Here is a 16,428-nt window from a genome sequence, read left to right on the forward strand (position 1 = left end):
AGCACAGTAAGGGAGATGACCCCTGGGCCAGCTGTCACACAAGCAATACAGAGAGAGAGAGAGAAGCAGAACATTTTTTTCCTGAAATAGCGTTTTACTCGTCCTTCATAACACTGCATACTGTATGGACATTGACAATCAGTGACATTTCCATACATGTGTGGGTGAACGTCCACCTGTCTGTCTTGTCTCTGTATCCAGGTTGGCACTGAGTGTCAATTGGCAATAAAGGTTATTCTTTATGATGTGTGTAAGTGGCTCTGCTATGAAATGTCACTGTGACTGAGAAAACGAAGGTCAGTGGAAGTGACACATAGTAGACAGGAAACGGTTTGGTGGATAATGTATCTGTATGAAAAGGTGTTGAAGTTATGCATGCGTGGCTGGATGAAGGCGCATCACAGTGAATGCATGTTTCCTCCCACATGCTTTTCTGTGTCTCCCCTCTGTTCAATCTCTTCTCCTTCTTGCCTCCTTTGCTTTACACAATCCTCTCTGTCCAAATAAACCCAGATTCAGCCTCCTAAAAGAGTGCTTTAGCAGAATATACATATTGAAGATTCATGTGTCAAGTGTTTTACCATGACCTACAGTATACATGCAAACACACACAGTTTAAATGCACATTCATATTAATGGGTTTGCTAATATTCTCATTTTCTTCTCACCATATTTTGGGGTGGATAGTATAAAATCCAGATACAATGTTCATTCATATATTTGACTACTGCTACCAATATTATGCTAACCTAATACAGAATTTTTACAATATATATATATTTTTTTACATAATTCATATCTTTTTTTTAATGCTGTATATACAAGGAATGAAATCATTGGATAGCTGTTCTGTAAATATTCTGTATCCTGTTACTAGTTAATTCATAGAGTTTCACCTCTCATCTTTTATACTCTCTTCACCTCGTCTCCTCTCTTTTGTGGTCAAGGTGAGAGCCTTTGTGCACAGCTGGAACATGCTCCTTTCTTCTTCTGCACACCTATCCTCCCAAATAATTTAACAGCTCCTCTGTGTAGTGTGTGTGTGTTTCTATTTTAGTGTGTGTCTATGCTGGGTACATTATGTGTTGCTAATTAATACATACAGACTGCAGGGCGCCTGTCTGTCCCCAGAGCTCAGAAGTCAGCAGGGCTGCAGGGCCTTTCTCTGGAATAATCTCCCTGCTGACATCAGACAGACTGACTCTGTTGAGTCCTTTAAATCACAACTTTAATCTCATCTTCTCGCCTTCATTTTCAATCAGTTTCCTATTCCTTTAGTATTTCAAGCCCTCGTATCTGTTAACATAATCCCTCTGGCAGGTTGGTCTTAATCTGCCATGCACTGTAAAATTTTAGAAAACTGATGCTTCTCTCTTATGCTCTGTTTGCTTGTTGTCCAACAGCCACATGCACATGTGTGTCCATGCTCTGTGCGCAACTCTCTTTTTTTCTCTCTCTCATCCAGGACATATTTGATCTGGATCTTCATTCTCCAGAAACTCACCTGTTCTCTCTTCTCCCCCCCCTGTTCATTCTGGAAAAAAGAGCTAAGCAAGTTTTTTTTCATTCAATGCCCTATTTCATAGTCATGCACTTACACATGTTTACACCAGGGAGGTGCCCAGCGCAAGCAAGGTCTTCAACTATGTGCCACCATGTGCCACTGCACTAAGAGTGCAGCAGTTGGCAATTAAGTGCCTCACTGAACACCACCTCAGCAGTAGCTGCTGAGATAGAACTATTTCATGTGCTCTGTCTGAGCTAGCCCCAAAAGATTGGAGCTGGTGGCACTCTGCTCCTGAGCCCTCCTCTGGTGTGTGTGTGTGTGTGTGTGTGACTTACAAAGGAGAAGTCTGGTGCATTTTGGCACAGCAGTCTGGGGAAGACAGCCTGTCTCTGGACGCGCTCCTCGTCCTCGAACACATTGCCGTACATGAAGCCATTCAGCATGGTGGAGTGGGCATGGACATCAATGTAGAACTCCAAACTAACTCTCTGATGGATGAGAGAGGGAGGGAGGAGAGTGGAGGAGAACAGAGGGACACAGAAACAGAGACACACAGAAAGAAGTTAAAAAAATACCGGTTAGTGGACAAGATGGTGTATTTTTATGACAATGTGTGCAACCGTCCACACCAGAGTGTCTCCAGTGGGAGTAAAGGAAGGACTTTCTAGACTCTGGGGAAGAGTGTACTGGGGAGATGCTCTCACCCATGGGATGATTACAAAACCTCCAGACACTAGAGACTGAGGATACGCTCTCTACCTGAAAGGAGCCAACCACCCACACATAACTTCAGTCAGACTGTCCTTCTGAAGGGCACACCTACAGTACAGAGATGGACTGGTGAGCTGAGAGAAATGTAGTGTAAAGACCTGCACACTCTCTCTCATGGGGATGTCACAGATTCATCACACATTCCATACTTATTTATCAAGTTAATATTGACTTAATATTGAGTGTGTAATGTCTCTCCAATTCAGTATACACTGTGTAAAATGGATTTGATAAGATCTGTTTCACTTGCTCGACTCTTTATCTTGTGATACAAATAAGGAGCTTCCAAAGACTTGACTTATTCTCTAATCTGTAACTATAACTCTAAATGTGATATGACTAGATACAAGACGGTCATATGTGTACCTGTCCTGTCTGGCCACTTGCGTGGAAGACAGATTTCAGACATTTAATGCAAACAAAGTTCAGTATTGGACTAATGTTAACATTAGAAACCCACTGGAGGGAAGGTGAAGTTATCAGAGACAGTATAAGAGATAAATGCAACTTACACTAGAGTGCCCTGAAACACTGCACTCAGTATAACCATTGTTTTAACAGTTTTGTAGTGCATTTGTGTGTAACAGTAGAAAAGTAACAACAACTTTACTCAACATCCTGGAGGCTCTGTGAGGCTATACTGAGGCACGGTGATGGTTTTAATGTATATGCTAACATTGGCTAATTAGCACAAAACACAGAGCCACAGCTAAGGTTAATGGTAATGTCATTAGTTTTGCAGATATTTGATTGTAACCTAAAGTAGTGGTCAAATTCAAGATAAAATGCAAAAACAGATTATGTTAATGTTAAGTTTATTACAATTCATCCTGAAAGAGACATGAATGCCTGAGCCAATTTTTGTACTGATTCATCTAATAGTAGTTGAGAAAATTGACTAAAAGCAAAAAATGTCATCCTGCTAATGGTGCTTGAAGGAAAGTCAGGGGATCACCATTGTCATTAGGATTCGGCCTGTAGGGGACCATTAATGTTAATCCATTCATAGTTGTTTAAATATGCCAGTCTGGACCACTGTGGTAGACGGTAGCATTTTAAAATGTGGACGTATATCCTGGTGAGACAATGTTGAGACAGATCTATGAAAAAAAATGTTGTGGGAAAAAGTCCAAATTCTCTGGACAAACAATTTTGTTAATGGAATAATATCCTTGCATACTAACTGCAAAACAGAATATAGAATATATGTAAACTGAGTCTGGTAAAAAGCTGTGGACTCCATTGTCTCACTGCCCCCTTTATTTCAGCGATGCCTTCTATCCGTGTTGTTGTTTGACTTTTATATGAATATACGTCAAGAAAATCCCACATTTAACTGTATATAAATTAAGATTAACCGCCAACCACTTAGCTGCAGCCTGATCTCATTTTCTTGTTTTTGGAATTATTTTAGTCCCCATTTATGACTCAGTGCAATGTATGATTAAGTATTTGACTCACAACTAAGTAGGAGTGGGAATACACACATTTGATTGTTTGAGGATTTAGCTTAAGCATGACTTTGCTTTCTATGCTCACTTGGTCCAATATCCAAAAAGCTGGTGTACTCCTTTAACCCCAACCCTAAACACTAAAGCAGTCCCCTCAAGGCCAGTGAAGACCAGCAAAAATGACCTTGCTTGGCAAAAACATTCTCACTCCAGCAGTCTTAAACTGGTTCTGACAAGGGCAGAACCAGAGCCCCAGACACACACACCCTTCCTTTGACCCTTTACTCTGCAGCAGCACCAGCCAGCATCCCTCATCTCTCCCTCCTATATTTTGTCCCTCTATGCTCCTTCTCCTGCTTTTATTCTTCCCCTCATCTTCTTCTTCTTCTTCCACCTCTTTATCTCCTTCCCTCCCTCCCTTGCTCTCTCCACTCATTATGCATTCAGCACCACACCTTGTTCCCTGTGGGTCGTAAAAAGAGGAGGAGAGAATGGGAGGAATGAGAGGAAAAGAAGAGAGAGAGATAGTGGGAGAAGAAGGGGAGGGAGGGAAAGAAAGCAGAGAGAGCAGAGAAACAAAAAACGAAAGAAAAACAAAGAGAGAAAACAATGTATATGTCCGTTTGTGTATGTGTATGTGTGTGTGTGTGTGTGTGCGTGTGTGTGTGTAGGAAAAAGCCAACAGAAAAACATACAGAGACGGGCGTGCAAAGAGAGAAAAAGAGAGAAAATAAGTACATAAAGACAAACAGAGAGCGAGGAAAAGGACAGAAAGACAGCGAGAGATAGAGAGACACATAGAGATGTGCGTAGAGAGGTGCAGAGAGATTGACAGCAGAGAGAGAGAAAGAGAGAGAGCGAGGGAAGCAGTGCTTGTGCGGCCCGGGCGACGCAGTGTGCCTGTGTTTGAAATTCCGCTCACAGCCAAAGCAATTTCCTGGCGGTGGCTGTGCTGTCAGCTGCTTGGCTGGCTGGCGGTGAAATATGGTGGCTGGGAGTCGGCCGCTAGCAGCCCCCGACAACCTGATGGATGGAGCCCCAGAGGAGAGGAACAGCAGCAGGAGAAGGTGGTGGAGGAGGAGGAGGGGGAGGAGGAGGGGAGAGGACAGTGGGAGGGAAGAGGGAGGGAGAAACAACAGAAAAACAAAACACAAAAAGAAGAGAGGAAAAAACAAAATGCAGCCAATGGTGATGGTGGGAGGTAGACAGAGGGAGAAATATATATGGAGACATAAAAGGAGATAAGAAAGAGGGTGGGGGGTAGATGAAGAAAGAGAAAAGACAGTGACAGAGAGATAAAAAAAAGAGAGGGAAAAAGAGAGAGAGGTCGATCCAGCTCCATTAGGCAGCAGGAAGAGGATGGAAGGAGTTTCAATCAACCAGCCCAGGTCTAGACGAGGGAAACCAGCCTAATAATCACCTGGGTCTCCCCTCTCTCTGGAGGAGGTGGAGGCTGGGAGGAGGGGGGAGAATAAAAGGAGGAGGAGATAGTGAAGGTGAGATGGAGGAGGGTGGACAAGCGGGTGATCAAATGTGGCAGGCGGAGTGTAACAGAGGTTAACATGCTTGTTACATGTTTATACAGGATCCTGGTAAATAATTGAGGTGACTTTAGCCATCTGAACTTGAGTGGATCCATTTTTAACCAGTTAATAAGGATGTCACAGTCACAAAATGCTGGAAACACATGGTCAATAGTATGTGGACTGTTGTGCACCTCATCCTATGACCATATGTATTAGTATGTTGATATAATAAACTCCACTGTTCTCAAAAGGCAAGAGCAAGATTTCTATCTGGTATTTCTTGCTGGTTTTAAGCCAGAAGACGATATGTGAGGTCAGACACTGATGTTCGATGGGGTATACGTTAGTACTCTTTGCATACAATTAAGTTAGAAAAAGCATTTCTTTATGGCATTTTCATGTTCTTCCGTTTAAGTTCTTGCCTTTATTGTAGCACTGTAGCATTATGGGCCCTGAAAACATATATTCTCAATACTGAGAAACTGGGTCTTAGATGAACTTAGATGAAAAAAATGTGAAACATTTTCGATAGGAATATTTCTGTCTGTGCTTTTATGTCAGTGATTTTTTTCTCACTGGTTTGAAGTGAAGCAGGTAGATTTCAGTAACAAGTAAACATGTGGCATCATGTACTGCTGTGCAACACTCAGAATTTAACAGTTTAACAGGCTTGTTTTTGTTTCCAGGAAGATGCCACTGTCAATAAAATCTAATTGACTACACTTACACAGCCTTGATGACTTGTTTTTAATACTAAAAATGTAATAAATTATAAATACTGCTAAAAATGTTTGTTTTCTGTCTTTTTTTCTTAGCCATAGACACTTAATGTTCTTGTAACTGGGGGATAACGATGGCCCAAGACAGTGATTGACATTGACAGTGTATCATGTCCACTGAAGAGCAAACATTCAGGCACAAGTGTAAAGTAGAGCCAGGAAAAAGATGAAGGACATAAACCACCATCTTGTTAGCTATGTGAGAAAATACAGGCCAATTTCAATTCAATTCATTTTAGTTCAATTCTAGCTGTCCCTGTCCTTATTCCAACCCTGAAGGTTTCTCCTTCATAGCGTCATATGAAGGACAGTAGAGGAGAAGCAGGAACAGTAGTGTAACAGCCATGGAGCCAATGTCATGTCCAGGCTTATTCCAGTACTCAGTTAATGCCCTGTCAATCAAACTCAGACGGTTCTGTAGGCCCCACCACAGTGATTGATGCTTCAATTAACAACCCGGTCTGACCTCCAGAATTGTTCATTTGAAATTGTAATTAAGCAATTAGGGGCAATTAAGAAACAGAGACTGCCGAATGAAAGTCAGAAGACAATTTAAGAGAGTGAGAGAGAGAACCAGAGAGAGGGGAGCAAACTGTCCAAATTAAACCTCTCAGAGAGAAACAAAAGCCCCATATTGCTGCAGAAACTCCAGGGAACTCTCAACTTGTGGTGAACTTGCAGCGGCCGCAAACAGTTTAGTGTAAAATCTAGAAGGTCAAACGAATGAATTTTGTCAGACAAGTACTTATCTGCTGCATATTAATTAGACAGGGTGCAGGGGGTGCAGCGAGGGCCATAAATGCCGGGCTTATCTTTACATGGAAAGGAAAAAGAGCTGATTGAAGCAGGATTACAAGCTCCTGAATAAAGCTCTTGGCATCAGCAGCATACCTTTTGAGGAGAAGAGAAACTGCTGCTTGCTCGGGACAAGAAAGTTGATTTTACTCTGCATGTAATACATATTATGAAATATTAAGCTATTGCCAACAGTACCTGTGGGAGGAATGACATATGCCACTGGGCTTTAAAGTGGGCAGCCTAGATGAAGGGGAATGATCGGAGGAATGCCAGTTCACAACTCAAACCAACTGGTCAAATTTGGGCAGTGATGAAAATGTATGCAATGACAGATGAAGTGCCCTTGAGCAAGGTACTTGTTTATTCCAGTAGAACCACCTACAGGTGGGTGTGAATCATCAAACATTCATACTGAGTCAAATTATTCCCACACAAAGAGGAAAAAAACCCTTAATATCACTTATATATCACCGTAAAACTCAGTGACCCTCTAATGATGTAGCAGTGACAGAACATGGCAGATGGTATGACCTGCTTCATGGACGAGAGTAAATGACACGAAACTCTCCCTCCTTCTGTCTCCATCTCTGTGATTTTCTTCCCCCCACCCCCTTTCTCCCTCCATCTCAGTCTGTACCGTGCTCTCAAATTGATGGCGGTATTTGTCTGTTTATGAACACAGAGGTGACTTGTAATCAGGCTGAACGGGCACAGGCAGCCCTCTGCTTCGGGCCTGTTAGTGCCACATAAGCTGCCACATCTGTCGGGAGGGCCTGCCAGAGGAACAGGGGAAGGAGAAGGGAAGGAGGGTGATAGGCGCGTAGATGAAGAGGTGATAAGAAAAGAGTAGAAAGAGACGAAGTAGTGAAAAGTAATTTTAAATATGTGGAATCTTACAAAAAATTAAGATACGGTAAAAGCCTGTCAACTAAGTTCAGGGGAAAAAAACATACAAATTGTGCGAGAGCCTCATACGTATCTTCCTGTGAAAAGCAGACAATTCAGCTTCCAACGGAGAGAGAATAAAGAGAGGGATGATGAGGGGATTGAAACGACGCAGGGATGATGGGGAAAAATTGGCCGTAAATCTCAGATATGGATCAGAAATGGTTGGCTGACACCAGAAGACATTTTAACGCACATAGAGAGAAGAGAAGAAGACACACATACACACAGAAACACACAGAGAGAGATCCGCAGCTTCACACATAACGCAAATCTGACCGTTGAACAAAGAAAGAACGACAGAAGAGAAAGTCAGAGGGAGTCTGTACTGTAGGACTGTAGGAGGGCATTAGGAAGGATTTCAAGGTGCAAAATTCATCTAGGTGGTGTGACAGGACCTAATACGTTTGTTTCAGATAGAAAATTAATTTTCTAATATTAAAAAGGTCAAAAAGAAGCCAAGGCAACGATGACCTCTTTGTCATCCTTAACAAATTATCCAAAATGGCAGTGTCAAATTGGTGGGGATACGTCGGCCAGTGATGAATGCTTCTGGTAATCAGCCAATCAAAAAGAATTCTTCTTCTGCTTTTGATAAATGAGCTGGAAAAGCATCGCTTTAAGAAGGAGATGGGTCCATTTGTTTCTTTGGTCCCTTTTCTTTTTTTCTTTCCCCTCGCTCTCCATTTCTCTCTTTTCAAAACAAACAACAGGGTAGCTTGGGAACAGATTATAGCTCCTTGCATCACTGACTCTTTCAGCCATTTTCCCTGCTGACCAATGTTCAGCCGCAGATGGTAAATGATGGAATTTTATGAAACAGCTTGAGCGAGCTTGCCTTTAGATGGATGGAGAGGAGAGTGTAACTGAGAAGTTTACAGCCGGCTTAAAAGCAAATACCAATGGTTGTCATTCATACAACAGTTGTACAAGACAACTCTTCTATTTTACGTTCCATATCACATTGTGATTATTATATAAGATGTTATGTCCTTTTAAAGCTCCTCTATGCAATTGTAATCAACAGGGGTAGAAAAAGTGAAGTGTATTTATTATCAGCTTATAATTTGTTCTTATGGTTAACATGATAACAAACTATTGCCCTCTTACTCATCTAGTAGACACTGGCTCTCTTGGGAATAAGATTTATTTGTTTTATGTTACAACAAACACCAGTTCCCCAAATGTTTAAGAGGCTAAAAATATGAATATCCATTCAATTATACATTGTGTGTGTAGCTACAGCTACAGCTTGTCCTACTAATACTTTACTCTAGTAAGCCTCCATTTATAAGCAGTATACAAACATTTAAGAAAAGTTTTATAACACAATACATTGTGGTTGTTGGCAGATATGAGCGTTTATAAATTAATTTTGGCTGTGGGCACTCTTAAAACAGGTCTATTTCTTTTACCTACTCTGCTGCTTGGTTTACACCAGCACTACGCCAGCTCAAAACTAAAGGCCGTCGTTTGGAGTGCCTTTATGTAAAAAACAGCCTTGCAGTTTACAAAGAAATGTATTATAATCACATACTTCAATACAAGGATGCTCTTTCTTCAGCCAAGACCACTTACTACTCAACCTTAATCAGGACAGCTGATGGGAACACTACAGCCCTATTCTCAACTCTCAACAATATTCTAAAACCACCTGATGCTCTTCCACCTCACTTACTCACAGTTACACAGCGTGATACCTTCATGACCTTCTTCAATGCCAAAATTGAAAATATCCACCAGACACTGACAGCTACAAATAACTCTGCATCCTCTCTGCACTCTTGGCCTACATCTTCCTTCAGCTCTCCGCTCGCCAGCTTCATACTGCCAACTGTCTCCGAAATAACTGGTCTCATTCATAAATCCAAATCATCTACCTGTCAGTTAGACCCCCTACCTACCCACCTGGTAAAAATCTGCCTACCTGCCCTGTCCGCGTTAATAACTGACATCATTCATTCCTCACTGACTTCTGGTGTTGTTCCATCATCACTAAAGATCGCTGCAATAACACCAACACTCAAGAAACCTGGCACCGATCCAAATGACTTAAACAACTTCCGTCCCATCTCAAACTTGCCATTTCTCTCCAAAATACTAGAAAGAACTGTTGCAGCTCAGGTCCACACCCATCTGTCTGACAACAACCTCTATGAACAATTTCAGTCTGGTTTTCGTCCCCTCTACAGCACCGAGACAGCCCTAGTGAATATCACAAATGACCTCCTGATGGCATCTGACTCTGGACTTCTATCCATTCTGGTTCTCCTCGACCTGAGTGCAGCCTTTGACACCGTTTCTCATGACATCCTCCTGGACAGATCAGCCTCCATTGGAATCACCAACATCCCTCTGGCTTGGTTCAGATCATATCTCTCTGGCTGCACACAGTTTGTTCAACTCAAGAACCTGAGATCTGGCTCCTCTCCAGTCTCTAGTGGTGTTCCTCAGGGCTCTGTCCTTGGCCCCCTTCTGTTCATTATTTATCTTCTGCCTCTTGGTCACATTCTCAGGAAATTTGACATACAATTCCACTGTTATGCTGATGATACCCAACTCTATCTTTCCACTAAGCCTACTTCCACTCTGTCACCCATAGCTTTATCCGACTGCTTACTGGAAATTAAATCATGGCTTTCACTCAGTTTTCTTAAACTCAACGGTGAAAAAACTGAGGTCCTCCTCATGGGTACCTGAACAACCTTAGCAACACTCTACACTTTCTCCATGTCCTTCAACAATTCCACTGTTCCTCCATCCCCTCAGGTAAAGAGCCTGGGTGTCATCCTGGACAGCACATTATCTTTCGAAGCCCACATCAATAACGTTACTCAGTCTGCATACTTCCATCTATGTAACATCAATCGTCTCCGTCCCTCACTTTCACCAACCTGCACCGCTATTCTGGTAAACACCCTGATCCCGTCTGGACTACTGTAACTCTCTCCTCTTTGGTCTTCCACGGAAATCTCTTCACAAACTTTATTGTACTAATGCACTTTGTAGTCACATTCATATTTATTCTTTAACTTTGCACTAAATGTCACCTGATTTATATTGTTTGATGTACTGTTGTTGTGTTATATGTGCCTTGTAAGGTGTCCTTGAGTGCTTTGAAAGGCGCCGTTAAATAAAATGCATTATTATTATTATTATTATTACTATTATTATTATTATGTGGGTACTGGTGTATAATCAGACAATCAGATGATAATTTGTGTCCCTTTATCTGCTTATATCTACAGTATAGTGCTTTATGAGACATATATTACATGTTATGCTGCTTGAAAAAGGTAAATAGGTGGTTCAAAGTTATGCTCCATTGTTGTCCAACACCTGGTCATTTAAATCAATATTTAACTAAAACAAACGACCAGTGACAATTAAAAAGGCAATAAAAATGACAATTCAGCTTGTGTTGCTATACACACATTCACATTCTTTCTGAATACACCCTTTGCAATACATCATAAAGGATACAGCTGACAGTATTCTTTATCTTTCTTTTTTTATCAAATCCCATTAAATCCCCTTAGAAGACAAAGTTCTTTATGTGAGTGTGCCAACATTTGTATATTATGTCCTGATTCTTGTAACTGCACGAACCTGTTGATGCATATTCTATATCTTCTGCACTTCCACTTTTATAATTGTGTTGTGATTGTTTTGTCATTTACTAAAGCACATTGGGTTGTTCTGTGTATTACATTTTCTATGCAAACACTCACTTGACTTGAGTTGTCTCACTTGACTTGAGTTGACTGGACAAAAAAATGACCACCAAGGCCATTGATCCCATCTCAAATATGACCACAACTATAGTTTAATTGTTTTAAGGCTAAATAATCTCCTACAACAGCAGGGAACTGTTGATTAAAGCAAAAATGAGTAAACTGTTGATTTGTTTAAGCCACAGAGTAATATACATTTAGTATATTATATTCCTGTAGGCTCTGATTTCTTAGGAAAGATTTAGTGTCATCTCTTTTTATGCAGGCTGTATGTTGTAGGCAGTGATGAATTCATAGCCTTGATGCCCAACTGAAACTGTACATACTCAGTATTCATATATTAATATAACCGTTCCAGGTGAGCTGGCTGATGGGAGTATAAGTCACTGATTTTAAAACACAGTTTCTTGTTTAAGCCAGAGTTTCTATAAACACTGGTGAGTGCAAATGTCCTGAGCAGTGTTGAATTTATATACAAATATTTGTTGAATAAAAGAATACCAATGTGGCGTAGATTGCTCCTGCAACAAGCTTTGATTTAAATGGCACTTGTCTGCAAACTCACAGCCAGTTATGAAGTTATTGCCTGAACAGAACAAGGAAGCTATTTTCCAAGCAGAAAGAGAGTGCTGCTGAATTCACAATGATGGAGAATCACTTTGGAGTGACGAGGGTGTCTGTCAGAAGAATGGTTGATGGGTTTTCAAACTGAATGGGCTCCTTTGTGCAACAGAGGGCAATGTGACTTTGAATTATGATGCCTTATGCACAGAACTGTGAGTATCTAAAGTGGTAAAGATTTCATGGTGATTGAAAAAACTCAGGGTCGGATTTATGTACATAAAGACCCACAGCAAATTTGCATTACACCTTTAATACAATTAATACTCTCCATAATCTCCTTTGGATTTATTAAAGCTGGGAACAAACACATACAGAAGATTATGGGAACTTACAAAGACTAAACAGCCCACATACTGTATAATAACTTACTTCCACCAATGTAAACAGACTCTTTAGTCTTGATGCTTAGATCCACATCCATCAAAATATAATTTGACTTCCTTTCTTTTTCTGTTATAATTTGGACTGAAAAGGTGAAAAAAATTTAAATTTAAAATTTCTCCTCAGAAAGTTAAACATGTACAAAATATACTGCATATGTAAAATAATCTTAATGTCAAAGACTAACAGAGACTGGATAAAAAGGTAGATGATTATTCTTCAGTACAACATTTGTTTCCCAGACTGCTAACAGCATCTGGCCCAAAATACAACAGACTCAGGCCAGCTTGTACCAATCATAAGATGGGTCTGCCCCTTAAAGCAGCAGCTAATTATGCAACCAGTGACTGGGGTGGCCTTCAGGTGTATTGTGCCAGTGAGGGACCATTTTGGGAGCAGTGGAATTTTCCTGAAATCCAGCTCAGAAATCAAACATATTAATGCTGAAATAACACCAAGATTTGTGAGAAGCCATATATGAGCGAAGATAAGTACAATTATTGAAAGTGCATGTACGAGTCATAGGCATGTGTTATAACCTCATAGCTTCTATAGTTGTATGTTGTATGAATTCAAACTGTAAGCATTTAAATATAACGACATTGTCTGATCTATCATCACATTTACTTACAAGTTAAAATTGTAACTTTTTTGAAAGGTGAAGTTTGTTGTTGTAAGGCTGATTCACCCTGTCAGTGCAGGAGAACAATTAATTCAAGTGAATGGAGAAAAAATAGTCTGCCTTCACCAAATTGACTGTGCTTATCAGGAACAGCCCTTTACAATTTATTGTAGCCTACAGACACCATTAACATTTACTGTATTTGTCCTGTGGAAGCATCAGACCGGCAATCCTAACACACTTTTACAATGTTTACAGCAAGCAATAACAACATTAAAATGATAAAACAGGACTGCTATTTAAGCTATATTCATCTAGCGTGCTTTCTGGTACTGTAGGCCCTTCACACGATTCTGGACTAGATACCTGAATGTGATTTCAGATGCAAGATCAAAGTTCTTCTTCAACAAATGGTTTAGTAGGTAAACATATCTGTGTTCCGTTCAGACTGTAGAGAAATAAAAGTCGAGTGCACTGAGTTAAAGGTGTAATCAGTAGTAATTTACTGGCTCTTTGTGCTAAATTTCTATAATTTATGAGCAGTGGTTTGATATTGATAAATTCTTCCCAATTCAGCTCCCTTTCATTCTTCTAGTTTTTACTCAACAAACTAACTGAGTTAGCAGCTAGTAAAATGGGCCACATATGTTAGTTTAGTCCAACTGTCCTGCTGTAGCTACTGCTTATCTCCTGTTAATGGAGTCCTCCAGCACAGCCCTTCAACCCTGGTAGTCTCATTAGACGCTATGCCCCTTGTGTGAGATGAGCATGAATGGAGGGCAGCAGCACAGGGGCTCCTGGCTGCAGATTTGGCATTGAAACTGGCATCTGGGAGCCCCAGACATGAGTAGTGTGTCTGATGGGATTAACTGGCTGTGGCGAGAGAGAGAGAGAGACAGGAGAGGAGAGGTTGCCCAAGCCTTCAAATTAACTCTGTAAGACTGAAGGCAATCATCAGGGAAAAGGAGGGGTACAGGAGGATAAGAGGTGGTGAGATGGTTATCAACAGAGAAGGAGAGGGAATGGAAGGCATCTGACTGGCAGGAATGGACCTGGGTAACGTGTTTACTGGTGGCTGAGTTTGCCCATCCAAAGAGTTAAAGTTACACTGTGGTGAAAGCGCTAGATTAACCTATTAGGTTATAGTTATAGATGCAGGTATTCAATGTACTATATATAAGACTGAATATACACTACCGGTCAAAACCTTTAGAACACTCCAATTTTTACAGGTTTTTACTGAAATTCAAGCAGTTCAAGTCCAATGAATAGCTTGAAATGGTACAAAGGTAAGTGGTGAACTGCCAGAGGTTAAAAAAAAGGTAAGGTTACCCAAAACTGAAAATTATACAAAAACACTTAAAAATGTAGGTCTTTCCTACAGAGAAATTGCGAAGAAGGTCAAGGTGTCAGTGAGTACAGTTTCCTTCACTATCAAAAAGCACTCAGAAACTGAGGGAAACTCTGAAAGGAAGAGGTCTGGCAGACCCAAAGCCACAACAGAAGAACGAAAGGATGGTTCCTCAGTGTGTGACATTAACTGTCAAATATGGAGGAGGAAGCATGATGGTCTGGGGCTGTTTTTCTGGATCAAGGGTCGGCTACCACAGCATTCTACAGCGCCATGCGGTACCCTCTGGTATGCACGTAGTTGGTCAGGGGTTCATCCTACAGCAAGATAATGACCCACAACATAAGTCCAAGCTATGCCAGAACTACCTTAGGAAAAAAGACCAAGATGGTAAGTTTACAAACATTTTTTCAATAGAAAACTGGAAAAATTGGGGTGTTCTAAAACTTTTGACCGGTAGAGTACATATGCAAATGTGCGGGAGAAGCAGCACCAACTCTATCTCTAAAACAAAAGAACTGATTACGACCACCAGCCCCTCCTCATAAAAGGCGAATGTGTGGAAATCGTCCAAAGCCATGAATTCCTTGGCATACACATCACAAACACACTTTCCTGGACAGAACACACAACTGCTGCTGTTAAGAAGGCATCTCAACGCCTTCACTTTCTCTGTGTCCTGAGAAAAAATCACCACAGCAGAGCAGTGATGGTGGCCTTCTACCACACAGTCATCAAGAGCACTTTGACCTACGGACTCACAGTCTGGTATGCAGGCTGCACAGCAGCAGACAAAAAGGCTCTACGGAGGATAGTCAAAACAGCACAATAGATCATCGACTGCCCTCTTCCCTCCCTAGAAGGACTTGCAGATGCTCGATACCTCTCCAGAGCCAAAAACATTTTAAAAGACTCCTCATATCCCGGTCATACAATGTTTGACCTCATGCCCTCAGGCATGCATTACAGAGCCATAAAAACACACACAAACAGACTCCTGAACAGTTTCTTCCCTAGAGCCATCCAGTCACTAAACAAATCACAATCACACTGACAACCATGGGACAATATGCAATAGGGACTGTGCAAAATGTTTTTTTTTCTTATTTTCTTATTTTTTTTATTCTAGAGTAGGGACTGTGCATTAATGTTTATATTGTATTGTATTGTATTGTTTTTATTCTGTGTGTATGTGTGTATGCCACTGTGATGAGCCCCTTGCAATTTCGTTGTACTACTTATACAATGACAATAAAGGCATATTCTATTCTGTTCTATCAGTGGTCCCAAACATTGTTTTTGCAAGTGACCTTTTAATATAAAGCGATGTCGACGAGTGAACTCTTGTCTCAGGGCGCATGTTTCAGTTTTGAACAATTCAACTGTAGATTCATTTTCCCTTCACAGACCGATTGAAAAATTATTCATATGAAAATTATTCATATGAATATTTTTTAGAGGTTTGAAGAGGTAAAATTACACAGTAATTCACAAAAAAAGAAAAGATTGGTGAAAAGTTTGAAAAAGTTAATTTAGTGTAGCAGAAATGTTTTAATTTTAAATTTCCTACACCATCAATCATATCATGACCCCTTACATTCATTAGAAACCACTGCTCTATATAATGGTGGTAATTACATTTTATCTGTAAAACTTCACAACTGAGAGAAAATGCCAGGTGAAAATGTAGATTTCTGCAATTGATAACACCTGTTTGTCTGCCTGATGCTACAGCTGTGCGATCAAGTGTTAGTATGTGCATGCATGTGTTTGTCCAGGATGACTGTGTGTGTGTGTTTGCGCGTGTGTGAATGACAGCAATGAGTGGATCACCCTGCCATGACAGAGTCTATCGATCAGAGTGTCAGCGCCGGGGGAAAAGGTTAATCTGCCCGATGCCAGCCCCTTGCCTCACCCCATCTCTGGCCTGCCCTGCATC

General features: G+C 40.9%; 1 protein-coding gene across 1 annotated transcript in view; it reads right to left on the bottom strand.

Annotated features, from left to right (window-relative positions):
- agbl4 (AGBL carboxypeptidase 4) overlaps nucleotides 1–16,428 on the bottom strand; it is a 278,157-nt gene that overhangs the window by 10,464 nt on the left and 251,265 nt on the right. Inside the window, exon 10 of the mRNA XM_053322965.1 lies at nucleotides 1,843–1,995. Within this exon, the coding sequence (XP_053178940.1) occupies nucleotides 1,843–1,995 (153 nt within the window). The remainder of the gene's footprint in view (nucleotides 1–1,842; nucleotides 1,996–16,428) is intronic.

This window comes from Scomber japonicus, chromosome 7 (assembly GCF_027409825.1).
Source record: "Scomber japonicus isolate fScoJap1 chromosome 7, fScoJap1.pri, whole genome shotgun sequence".
NCBI classification, from domain to species: Eukaryota; Metazoa; Chordata; class Actinopteri; order Scombriformes; family Scombridae; genus Scomber; species Scomber japonicus.